We start from the raw sequence: 13,803 nt of genomic DNA, 5'->3' as shown, positions 1-13,803 counted from the left end.
AAATATATAATATACTTACATCAAAAATGAATTTAAACATCAGGAAAACATTTTTGAAAGTATATGTTTGGAGCATAGCTTTATATGGAAGTGAAACTTGGATGATTGGAGTTCCTGAGAAGAGAAGATTAGAAGCTTTTGAAATGTGGTGCTATAGAAGAATGTTAAAAATCAGATGGGTGGATAAAGTGACAAATGAAGCAGTGTTGTGGCAAATAGATGAAGAAAGAAGCATTTGAAAAATATAGTTAAAAGAAGAGACAGACTTATAGGCCACATATTAAGGCATCCTGGAATAGTCGCTTTAATATTGGAGGAACAGGTAGAAGGAAAAAATTGTGCAGACAGGCAACGTTTGGAGTATGTAAAACAAATTGTTAGGGATGTAGGATGTAGCGGGTATACCGAAATGAAACGACTAGCACTAGATAGGGAATCTTGGAGAGCTGCATAAAATTACTCAAATGACTGAAGACAAAAAAAAACTTTTTTCCTTGCATATCCCGCATTAACCAAGTTTAATCTAGATAATAAACTGTCTTACCTCTTCCCAAAATTTCTTAATTTTTCTTAAATATTCCCTACCTTATAAAATAATATCTTCGCTTTTAATCAATAAAGAATTATTTTTTCTGGACATAAAACGAAAACTCACTGATTTTAAAACACGATATAATGTACTACCAGAAATTTTTGGTAGTTCAGAATCGGTATTCACGGCGTTTAATATTTTATTCATGTTAAGAAGCTCGTTATTGAAATAATACGAATTAATTTTTTTTCTAATAACGGTTTTAGTAAAATCGTCCAACTTTTCAATCGTTTTTGCAAGCTTTCGAGTCTTTTTACGGTTTTTTAATAAGTCTTTTTATGTTTCTTTATTATATTAAAAATTGTTCTTTCGCTAACGACTGTTGCATTATTTTCCCTCCAAGCAACGTTTCTTACTCCAGTCTCAGGATTGCCTTGCTTTAAGGTTATATATACGTTGCTGATTTTTTTTTCGGACCTACTTAAGGTTTTTCCGGTTTATGTTTCACGATCGAATCACTAATTGCTAAAACCCAATTAACACAAAACACAGGATAAATTAAAATTAATGAAAATAAACTGAGTAAAATTGTTATTAAAAAAAGCTATAAAACTGTATCGTCTCGTACAGTAATAAGAAATTTATACTGAAATACTTACTTTCAGTGAACTGAATAATGGTGTCAAGCATTCAATTAAAGACTCAATAAAATGTTTAATTGCTTATCTTATCATAGGCATATCACGATGCCAGACAAATGATAGCTTACAGTACATTATTATACGCATACAGAAAAAATTGCACTTGTACGTGGGAGCGACAGAATACCTCACCCTTAGCTACTAAGATATTCATATCTGCTGCCCGATTTCGGAAGACAAGGATTAGAAATACTCTTTAAATTGCAGAAAATAACTGATTATTTCACAATAATTGTTCTTATCTCTTTAATAATTAAATTTTGAGGTCCTTGATGCGATTACATCCTTACTCCCTTCACATCTTTTACATTTTTCAATAAACTATACATTTAACAATTATATAATAATCGTTACCAATATACTACAGAGGGTATTTACTTACAACCATGTAGTATTTATAACAACGTTAGCAAGATGCTTGAACGATGTGACCAGTGACGTAAACAATAAACATAAGTTTTAGTCACCAGCGCTTCAATTGAATAAGAAGTAATCATTATTGAAGATAGTTAAATGTGCACGTCTATCTAGAAAATCCGTAATATTGTAACGCTTTTATATTCGATAAATTCTTTAAATATCACCCCTTTTGAAAAAAAAAGCCAAAAGAGTAAAGACGATAGTAGGCCACTTCATTTACTGTAATTGTAAACAAGTATTAGGGGCTAAACATATTGTGACACTAATGATTAATTAATATATAAGTAGTCATTAATATATAAGTAATATATAATACATTATCATTATTCAAGTTTTATTTTTATCACTTGCTTCTCTACTCACATTATTTCTTTTCTTCTTTCTTATATGACAATTTGTTTGTATTTGTTTTTAAATATTTTGAAAAATAAATATTATTTCTGACTAATAAATCTATCGTATACTTACACAAAAACAAAATCACTGTAAGTGAGTGTTTAATATATGTACGTCCCCTCTGTAAAATTATTTTCATAATTAATGAATAAATCACTAATCCTCTATTTTTATGTGTTATAGTTGCACCAATAGCGAGTGTGAGAAACCAGCTTGTTGGATCACCTCTGGGTGCAGAAGTGACTCTGGAATGTCTAGTTGAGGCTTTTCCGTCTACAATAAATTACTGGTTAAAAAATCCAGGGCAATTTCTTTTGCATGGGTTTGTATATTTATTTTAAATTTCACTGTAGAAATATGAAAGATTAGATTATACAATTAAATTATAAAATATAGAATAATATGTTGGCCAGAGTTATTAATAATTCTGAGATTATATTTCTGGCTGATTAATAATCATAAGTCAATATATGGTAGCTTAATTTTTACGCATTTAACTCTTGCTTGTCTATTAAATCAATTATTTTCTACATATAAAAATTCTAAAATTGATAAAAACTGATCGTAATCATAAATCTTTAAAAATAAGACTACCAAAAACTAGAACCCCAGTTAACAAGATCAATTTTTTTTAAAATATTTTCATTTAAATTTTACAAAAACCTTTATTAGTGGGTGTGGGGTCGGCATCTGAAAATTTAAAGTTTGTTGAAAATCTAATGTTATGAAGAACCGCAAAACTGGAATTTTTCGTTGGATCGTAGGTGTGCCCACCCTGTTTTTTGTTTTTTTTTTATTATTATTATTACTGTTATTATTATTATTACTACTATTATTTTTGGGGAAACTTGCAGAAACGTCTTTGGGCTTTAATTTGTGCCCTATTATAGTTGTATAAAGTGAATACTGATCGATTAAATAACACTAATTTTCATCGAAAGAGGATTAATTATTTTGTACATAGTTCAATTAAAGTCTTAAACATGGTTTAATCAGTATTACGGTAAGTTTGTTCGAAAATTTTTGTCAAAATCAATTCGGCTGTTCATGTTTCATGCTTGATAAAGTACACAAATTAAGAATAAGATTTTATTTAAGAACTAGTTTTGTATGAAATCAGCTGATTTCGAAGTCGAGAGTTCTAATGTTCAAATCCTAAAGGCATTTACTTTTATACGGATTTGAATACTAGATCGTGGATACCGGTGTTCTTTGGGTGTTGGGTTTCAATTAACCACACATCTTAGGAATAGTCAACCTGAGACTGTACAAGACCACACTTCATTCACAATCGTATATTTCGTACTCATTCGTCCTCTGAAGTAATACCTTACGGTGGTTCCGAGGTTAAACAGAAAAATAGAAAGAAAGTTTTGTATGAAACTTAAAACTATTTATTTCATTCTCTTTTTTTACTTTTTTCTTACCGTATTCTTGGTTATGTATTGGCTAAACTTTAATTCCGTTTTGTACAAGTAACTACTTATTTTATAAAATACCTCATTTTCCCATTCCAAAAAAATTGAAAATATAAAATTTTCAATTAGAAAATATATATCTTAAAATCGCTCAAATATCACTACACGACAAAAGAAGCTATGAAATTTTTTAAAATTATATATTTATCCAAATGAGGAATTTCAGAGTAATAAAAAAAAAAAAATTTTTATTCAAATAAAAGTTGATTGGGGCTTTAATGTTCAAAAATAAACGTCATTATGCGCTGTTTAAACTACAATATTATAATTTACATTGATTTTTTGGTTAAGAAATGTTATTTCTCCCACCTACCTGAAAATAATACTCGGTTATCTGCAGGAATGAAAACCAAATTAAATTTCAAACTATTATATAAATGTTAACTTGCAGAAACCATATACTTAACTGACACAAAACGTGATTTAGTCAGCAATTCAAAAATCTTTGCAAGAAATATGACGCAAAAAATGCATAAAGCTTCTTGAATTAAATCACACTTCGCATTTTTTAAATAAATTTACTTTAAATCTGTTTTAAAATTCAGTAAATTTACTATTAAAAGAATGAAAATAGTTTTATAAAAGATCATTCAAATGGGTGTTCTGATGTAAGTAACCGCCATAACGTAAAAATCATTTGTATGGTCCGTGTTTATGTGTAAGGTTGTGTCTACTTAAACAGGCTGCGTTTTCGACATCCGTGGCGCAAGTGGTAACGTCTTGGCCTTTCATCCGAAGGTCCCGGGTTCAAATCCTGGTCACGCATGGCATTTTCACATGCTACAAAATTTGTCATTCATCTCATCCTCTGAAGTAATACCTAATGGTGGTCCTGGAGGTTAAAAAAGCAAGTTACGTTAATAAAAAAACATAAATAAAATAAAAGGTTAATTCTTTTAAACAATATTTTAATTCTAATGATTTGGGACATTACATAAAGTCAATTTTAGATATTCGGCCTTAATAAAAAGGAATACATAAATTGTTGTAATACATTTTTTTTAAAGGAAAAAGATAACAAAAGGAAAAGTTATTAAACAGGTTTTTAAAAAAAGTATTATTAAATAAACTTATAAAAATCATATTTATACAGCTGCAGTGAGTTACTGGTATTTAACAATATCCTTTAACAAAATACTATTGTTTCTTCTTTCCTTTTTATTCTGGTTAGAATAAAAGGAACAGTAGAGAAATTTTAAATGGGATACACCGATAAATTAAGTTTCATGATGAAATTAAATCCTTAAAAGAAACGCAATGACACGTTATTATGGAAAGTAAATTGAGAGAAGGATGCGATGCGGATGAAGTGGCACTGGAATGATAGCGGCAAATTGTAGAACAAAGGGGATATGGAAGTGTTAAAGAGATGAAGGAGGTGGTGAAATACGACAACTAGTTTTTATTTTGTACTGACTCGGAGAAAAGAGACCTTATTAGGAGAAGATCTGATAATTAACTTGGATGTCATCTATCCCTCTTACTCAAAAAAAAAGGATTTTATCTCACTACCTCTCACCCACTCTTTCTCATTCACTAGTTTCCTTCATCTTTTTTCTTTATTTCTTTTAATTCCGTCTCTCTGTATTACGCAAAAAGCGAAAAAAGAAAAATCACCTGTTTTTTTTTTTTTTTTTTTTTTTTTTTTTTTTTATGAAATAAAAGCTAATAACCGATATTATTTAGATTTTATTTTATTAAAGAAACATAATTTTCTCACAAATTTTCATAATAATTTTATAAAGATATTTATTAAAATTATTATTGAATGACTGCCTTATTACTAAAACTAAAGAAATCCTTCAAAAATAATTAAAATCTATTATTTATTGAAATCCAATCATATCTAAGATCCTCTTTAATTTTAATTAAATTTTTTAAATGAAAATAAAATTCGCCGACCAAAAAGTAAGCAATTTAAATTCAGTAACTAATACAACATTTATTTTAGTGTTTTGAAGATACATTATAACGTATGAGATCAATAAAATTTATTTATAAAAATATTAAAGTTAATTCTTAGTTTGGATGTTTAACATTTTACGAGTTTTAAGAAAATTAAATTATTTGGGATGCATTTTTTTGAATTAAACAAGAAATAGATTCCGGACTTAAAAAATCGAAAATTAATAAACAAAACATCAAAAGAAATTTCGAAAAGAAGAGCTTCTTACAAAGAAGCTGCAAAAAAAATAGATCAGTGAGAAACTTAAAAAGAAGGAAAGGAATCAGAGGGACGCTGAAAAAAGTATTAGTTCTAGCCCAATTATTTGGCAGAAACAAAAAAAAAGAAATTCCTTTGAGACCATAGCCTTAATTTTTACATATTATTTTTTCTTTGTGTTTTTTTTTAAATTCTAAAGTATAAGTTATCAAAATTCTTCTCAAAACATGAAATATGTTGTAAATATTATTTACATTTTCGGAATCCATGACGCTATTAATTACCGGCAGATAAATTTAACATCATAAATCATAACATTGTCTTTTTATATAAATACTAGCGTTTTCCGTCACGGTTTCGCTCACGATATCCGTAATCAAAATTTGAACATGAAAAATTAATTGGTCTACCCAAGCTTTTTTAGAATTACAAAAATTGAGTAAATTTAGAAATACAAAGTATTGTAAATACGTATTAGGGTATTTAAGATTTTCAATAAATAATTTTGTAGGATTACACATACAGATATGCATATATATATATACAGTCAATTCCTGATTATTGGAATACAACGGGACCGGAGCATTTTGGCCCAATTAAACGGCTGGCCCTAATAAACGAATTGATAAATTGCAGTGTATACGATATTGTATTGCATTAAACATAACACACACAAATTCTACGTGCAAGTTCTACCGATACACATACGAGGTACGATATACTGCAGTCGCAAAAATTTAATGTGAAAACCAAATTCTAAATCAGGTAACGCTGTTCAAAATACCTGTTCATGTAGCTTAATGTTAATGCGTACTGTACTATTTAATTAGGCTGCATGTAGTAACAAAACTAACTGAAAGGATATGACAGATAGATATTTTATAGTCCCTTCAGTCTCGAAATAAGATTAAACATTATTTGTGCTAAACGTTTAAATAGAATAGAACGCAACATAAAAGTCTCACCTGATTCTTTTCTTTGAAAAAATCATCCAACCTGAACTACCGTTGTCGGACATAGGCTCAACGAAATTTGCACAGACTTTCAACTCCAATTGAGGACTGCCCTTCAACTTCTGCATTAAAAACCGTTGATCCGACAATAAAGTTTTTTGCATTTTGAATCGTAACTTGTATTTCTGGTTCACCTTAATCTTCACTGGCTTCATCCGTTGTGCTGCATGTGGACTGGAGTTTTTCTACAATGGCGATGTCTGCAAGAACTCTTGATAATTTTCAACTTGCTACAATGACGTGTTACCATCATGTTCCTGCATATTTTCTGGCTCGTCTTCTGGGTTAGAAAAACCACAACGGGCAAATTTTATTGTCGTTTTATTTAAATCGACCTACTATCGGCTACGAAGTGAATTGCTTGCAACAAGTTGACTCTTGCACTTACTTCTCTAGCTGTAGAGCCCGGATAAGTAATTTTTTTACTATTTCTAAAAGAATGTGCTGCACCAACTTACATCAGTAAATAGACTTGACGTGTTCTCTGTAATTCCCAACTCCAGTGATTGGATGAGGCTTGTTGCATTGGGGGGTAAAAATTCAATAGTAATGTTTTTTAAACAATTTTGTCGTGGAGGAGCAGTACAATTGTCAATCACTAGTATAATTTTTCTTAATTTTTTTGCACCTCGACATCCCTTTTTCTAAGCCATTCTGAAAAGATTCCACTCGTCACTCAAGCATTAAAAACATAATTTACCGACCAACTGTTCACTGCAAGCCACTTAAAACAACAGCTTTCCCAATTACGATGAGTTTTCTTTTGTCACTTTCCGACATATTAACACAACAAAGAACAGTAACACGGTCCATAGATTTTTTTGTATCAACTTCATATTTGTAGCACGATAATGCAGTCCCGTTTTGTCGGCGTTGTTAATATCGTCGGCAAAAAAATTCTGGAGAATTTCAGGGAGTTTCATAGATTTCCATGAAGAAGCTTTTTCTGCATCAACAATCAATTTTTCACCATGAGCCTTCTCGTATATTATCCGATTTCTCGTTTTTCCAACGAGATAATCATCCATCCGTTGTTATAAACTCGTTATGATTAAGCTTTTTAGAAAAATCTTCTACCTTGTCTTTAAGCATTGGACCACTGACACTAACACCTTGCGATGTTACAGTTGCGAACCACATTCATTCAGAGTTTTCTCAATAACTGCATCCTTTCCATCACGTTTTCATTTCTGAGATGTTTTATGATCTTTTGAAGCTCATTCTTGGCGTATTTTATCTTCTTAGAGAACAATACGAGGTATCTTACTTTGCGGTACACCGATTATTTCCGACAGTTTACGTTGACTTAAGTTAAATGGATAAGTTTTTATTTTGTAAAGAAGCTTTATTCGTTCGTCCAATGTCATTTCATTACGCGGCATTTTAACTCTAAATTTTAATTAACTTTTAACAGGTAGATGAACAACAAAAACTGACACAGTTTAAAGACGTTGATACAAGTCTACGCATACATAACGCATTGCAGGCCTACGGATAAAAATGTCAAAAAATGTGTGAAGCAACTGAAATAGAAAAAAATAAAAAAACTACGATTACAGATGACAAAACAACCAGAAAGTAACAAAAATGTGTGTTACACCTTTTGATGACGAAATTAAGTTATTTACACTCGCGAAAAAAAAACTAAAGAGAGGCATGGAAATACGAACGTTCAATGTACATCCTGACCACATAGGGTCCCCTGTGTGGTCCCCTATGATCTCAATCACATCACATCACAATCACATGGAGATGTGATTGTTTTTGTCGCTACGCCACTCCCTCCGTACCTAGTTCTTATGGGCTTTACCGGAGGTCATCTTCAGTACCCCGGCAATGACATCTTTCAGACGAGCCTCATCCAGGATGACACTGATGCGAATGTCACAAGCGACATAACGATTGGAGTACTACTGACATAAACTCCAAACAAAACAGTTTTCTTTTTTTTCTGATGTCGGGCTCGCTAACAGGTGCCGCAATATGTTGTTTAAATGCGTATATTTACCTGCGCACTACCGACTACACCTCCACCCCTGGCTACCCATCATTCCTGGAACCGCTTAAAGAAGCATTTGGTCAGGTAAGAGAGAACAAACTACATCTAGCCAAAATTTTAAAAAAGGACTTAATGACTTTCTAAGAACGAAGGAACGGAGGAATAACAAAATTTAAAAAATCTATTAAAAAAAAAACCCGAAGGATAAAAATTTTAAAATCCTCTACCAACCCGAAAGGTAGAAATGAGTTCGACACGCAACGAATCGTAAAACGCAATACAAAAAACTAACAAAACGTAACAATCACAGTAAATAATGTAACATGAAACATAACTGAAGAAAAACAAACAAATGTATAACCAAACTGAAACAATAACAGCAACGGTTTAGCAAACCTTAAAACAATAAAATCAAACATAAACACAAAGGAGGAAAGTCCAAGCGGTATATCACACCCCCTTCAGTGATTCTTTATTCTGCCAAATATGCAGTAAAACTTTCTACGATCACCATTCGGCTCGGCTTTTCCAATTAACACGGAGATCAAGTGTCAACCCGATAATGCCAAACTGACAAATAGTCTCCCTGCCCATTAAGTTATATATAGTACGTTCACATACCACATGATAAGCATCGTCCAATAATCCGCATTGCGGACACATGCTAGAGTTCGCCAGGCCGAATTTCTGTACTCTGTCCCGAAAAGCGCCATGCCCTGAAAGAAATTGCGTCACATACTTGTTTGGGTGTACCCAAGATGCGTCCCGCAAATCAGCAACATTAGGTAAAAGATCATGCGTATAACGTCCATACTACTCTGTCTCATCCCATCTGGCCTGCCAAAGGGCGACATCATGCTGTTCTATCTCCTTCATTTTCTCTGAAGTAAATTTACCCGACTTCTTAATAACATAACGCTGTTGCCTCTCAGATGTAATCAAGTCTTTCGGTTTCGCCCCTGTCGTCACCAAGATCGCCTTCCTTGAAATTGGACAGTAACCACCGGTTACGTTAGCAATATAAGGCGTTGAGCTCGTAAAAAAATCTCCCGATAGCTTTTAAATTTTAGCCTATCCGCCCAAGCAGGCACCGCGTATATCACAATTGCTTCGCAGACGCTCTTATACAAGATACACATATTCTTAAATTAAGCCCCCAATCAGGATTGACCACAAGTCGAATTCTGAAGAAGGCATTACAGGCCTTCTCCGCGACGTATTGAAGGTGCTTCTTAAACTGCAATTTCTCATCAGGAAACTTCCCGAGGTACTTTTGAACCTGAACATATCTAATAAGTTGGCGTGACATCGTTTCGCGGATTCGTCACCTCACAGCCAAACAGCCTTTGAGGAGCATCAACATGGTCTTCTCCAGGCTAAACCTCATTTTATGTTGATGATCCCTATAGTTCGAGTATCCTGCATGCTTAAGTAGTTCAGAATTCAACCCCCCTCCGCCAACCTCTTTCGACCAGTAGAAGCCCATTATCAGCATAAGCCACGATGCGACACCCACTGGGCAGCCTCAGCCGTAGAAGTGAATCAAACTTCACCACCCACAATAAGGGATATATAACACACTGCCCAGCAGACAACCCTTGGACAGTATCTTCCCCACGTCATGGCTGTCCTCGCGGAACATCACATCCCGATGACTTAAGTAACTTTTCATAATCTGCAACTCATTCACAGTACAATCCGATACGAAAGAAAAGTGACAACTAACCATAAATTGTAATGGAGCTAGTGCTTTCAGCGAGTATGACTAACTGAAATTCGTAGAAACTATAATTTAGAATGGATTTGATAAACATCTATCACATCGTCGATGATGTCACGTACAAAAACAAAGTCCTTCTTTGTTATGATTTTGTTACGATAATTAAGTTTGTTATTATGATTAACGTTTGATTGATTATGTTTGTTATTTGTTATGATTAATGGCTGAGCGTCATTACTGCAGTTTATCTGTGGGAAAGTTTACTGCCTCTATATCACACCATTATCTAGCTCCATACTTCTCAGAACCACAAAGTTTGTTGTTCACCGCTGGCCTGTGTTCGTTTTTAATAAAAAAGTATAGATCGGATGTTGGCTCGAATAAGCGGCATTATGGGCCGAATAAGCGAAGTACTTATCAGTGTAAAATCTCGTTTTGATTTTTAAGAAACTGTCCCAAAAAACCGGCTGTCCCAATTCATCACTGGACCAATTATCCGAAATTAACTGTATATACAGAGAGAGCATCCCTGTCGCGGCTTCGCCCACCCTACATGTTTACTTGAGTTTCCCACCGCGGTCAAGGGATATTTAGCCGGTTACGGCTCGCTTCACCCGTCCTTCCCGTCTAGCTAGAGGGCTCTGCCCTTTGGACCTCACTGTTTCATGCTTGTTCGAATAATAATGATGAATAGAAATTAACGCCTGCTCAATTTATTAAAAAAATATCATAGTATCGTAATTTTTTCCGACCAGCAGTTTGGTCAGTACAGGACCGGAAAATTTGAATGATCTAAGAATGTGGGTTATATAACAGTCAACCTCCACCTTAAAAATATTAGTTTATAACTGGTTACTAGTAATTCGTACGGATAAAAATCTATTTTTCCCAGTTCTACCCGACAATCACCACTACGAGATGACTGTACTTCGTTTTTTTTCTTTTTTTAAATTCTTTAATTACGTTTTTAGTTAAGTAACCGGAGGCAGATGCAACCAGTCGCCTCGCACATACAGCAACATTGGTAGTGTTGAATGAGCCACAGTGTCGTATACCTTCGTACCCCTTAAAAAATCGAAATTCATAAAAACCAAAAAACAGTTTTTAGATATTTATCTGAAGATTATTTCCAGGACCCAATCAAGTCAATATCTCATTTTTTATAGTAGAAAATGGAGAAAATTTGCAATCGTTGTTCAAAATCTTTTACTTTTCTTCACCCCATTCAAGGTAAAAGTTTTGAAAGATGTAAAAATTGGTTTTTAGATATTTACATGAAAATTACACACACCAAAAATCAAGTTGAAATCTTCATTTGTTTACGAAAAATTCAAAAATAGTCAATATAACTGTTACACCATTTTAACCCTTTAAACTCGGAATTTCAAAAAACTCTTTCTTAATGTGCACTTACACCGTAAGAAGAATATTTATACAAATTTTTATGAATTTATCTTCAGTAGTTTTTGCTGGACGTTGATGAATGTGTCAGTACAAGCTGCTTTGTAGGTACAGTTATACATACATAAATAAGGCAAAAACATAAAAAAAATGATTTAAAAATGATGTATGTAAATCTACAGCTGCTTAACTCTAGAATTAATTTGGTGTGATCATAATTAATACGATAAAAAAAAAATTACACGTAGTATATTTAACGTACTCAAAGATAAAAAAGATATATTGTCGACCTCCGTGGCGAAGTGCTTTCTTCTGGAGGTACAAGATTCGAATCCTAGTTAGACGAAATTTTCAAAAAAATTTAACATAATTATTATAAATAACTTTTTTTTCTTACAAATCTTACAAATAAAGTTTTTACAACAGTTAAAGTTTAAATACTTAAAAAAGCTTTGGTAATATGAATTCACGATGTTGCAAACCAATGCAACAGTTAATGGGTAATTAGTTGCGAAGAAAGGATATTGTTACTTGATATCGGAAAAAATAACTTCGATGATTAAAAGGAAAAGGTTAATATTACATACTTGAAGTAAATTAAATAAATAAATTGTCAAAAAGATTTATGAAAATCAAATCACATTCTTAATGATAATTCGTAAAAAGATATTCATGCGTAATACTTTTATTTATTTAAATAAAGCTCCTTTTATTTTACTGGAACTGAAATCAGTTTCTTTTAACTATAATAAGAAATTAAGGAAAAATTATTATACAATAATAATTATTACAAGGATTATAATCAGTATTGTACTTACTTTTTATACTATTATATAATATTTGTGTTACACTTTTGGGAATGATACATTCATTTTGAAATCCGTAGTCGTAAAGATTAAAATACAAGTTAATTAATGTGAAAACGTAGATAAAAGTGAAGGTTTAGCATATAACCGGAAATGAAAACATAGTTTTACTCCTATTTATTCATCGGGTTTAATTACTCTAATCCATTCCTGATAATGCAAAATAATGTAATTTAATTACATTAAGTGAAAACAGAATTTTACCAAAATTAAATAAAATTATTCTATCCTGTTCATGATTGAAATATATTAAAAAATTCACTTCATAATTGAAATTGATATATCATAGAAAATTAAATTACGATAATTTAACCTTAATGGAATTAACATTAAAAAATAACGATTAAATATAAATATAAAAATAAAGGTGGATATATATATATATATATATATATATAAGCATCCCCGTCACGGTTTCGCTGCCGCAATATGTTTACTTGCGTTTACTGTTGCGGTTTGAGGATGTTTAGGCGATCAGAGCTAAATCCGTTTTTTACCTCTTAAAATATTAAAATTCAAAAATCCCGAAAATGCTATTTAGATATTTATCTGTAGAATATTGGCAAGCCCAAATCGAATTAATACCTGTTTTAGTGTAGTTGAAATTGGGGAAAATATGGAATCATTGTTCAAATTTTTTTTTTTAATTTCTTCACTCCTTTCAAGGTCGAATTTCAAAAAATCTAAAAGTTCGTTTTTAAATACTCACTTGAAGATTACACACCCCAAAAATCAAGTTAATATCTTCATGTGTTGCCGAGAAATAAAAATAAGAAAATAATAAATTTCTTTGTTATTCCATTTTAACCCTTTAAACAGGGAATTTCAAAAAATTCATTCTTAGAGTGCACTTATACCGCAAGAAGAACATTAATACAAATTTTCATAATTTATCTTCAGTAGTTTTTACTGGGCGTTGATAATCTGTCAGTCAGGACAAGTTACTTTGTAGATACTGATGTTTGTATAATTATATATATATATATATATATATATATAGGTATGAAAGAATTGGAAATTTCCCTGACTGACCTACAGAATAAAACTGGAAAAATTACAAAGCTAAAAGACAAAAACATTAGATTTAAACAAAAGACAGACAAACGACAAAAT

General features: G+C 31.8%; 1 protein-coding gene across 1 annotated transcript in view; it reads left to right on the top strand.

Annotated features, from left to right (window-relative positions):
• Window positions 1–13,803, top strand: part of LOC142318111 (neurotrimin-like) — a 345,553-nt gene that overhangs the window by 235,033 nt on the left and 96,717 nt on the right. The window contains exon 6 of the mRNA XM_075354646.1: window positions 2,233–2,371. Within this exon, the coding sequence (XP_075210761.1) occupies window positions 2,233–2,371 (139 nt within the window). The remainder of the gene's footprint in view (window positions 1–2,232; window positions 2,372–13,803) is intronic.

Source organism: Lycorma delicatula, chromosome 1 (genome assembly GCF_047948215.1).
Source record: "Lycorma delicatula isolate Av1 chromosome 1, ASM4794821v1, whole genome shotgun sequence".
Taxonomy (NCBI): domain Eukaryota; kingdom Metazoa; phylum Arthropoda; class Insecta; order Hemiptera; family Fulgoridae; genus Lycorma; species Lycorma delicatula.
This window is presented reverse-complemented; position numbering and strand designations above follow the sequence as displayed.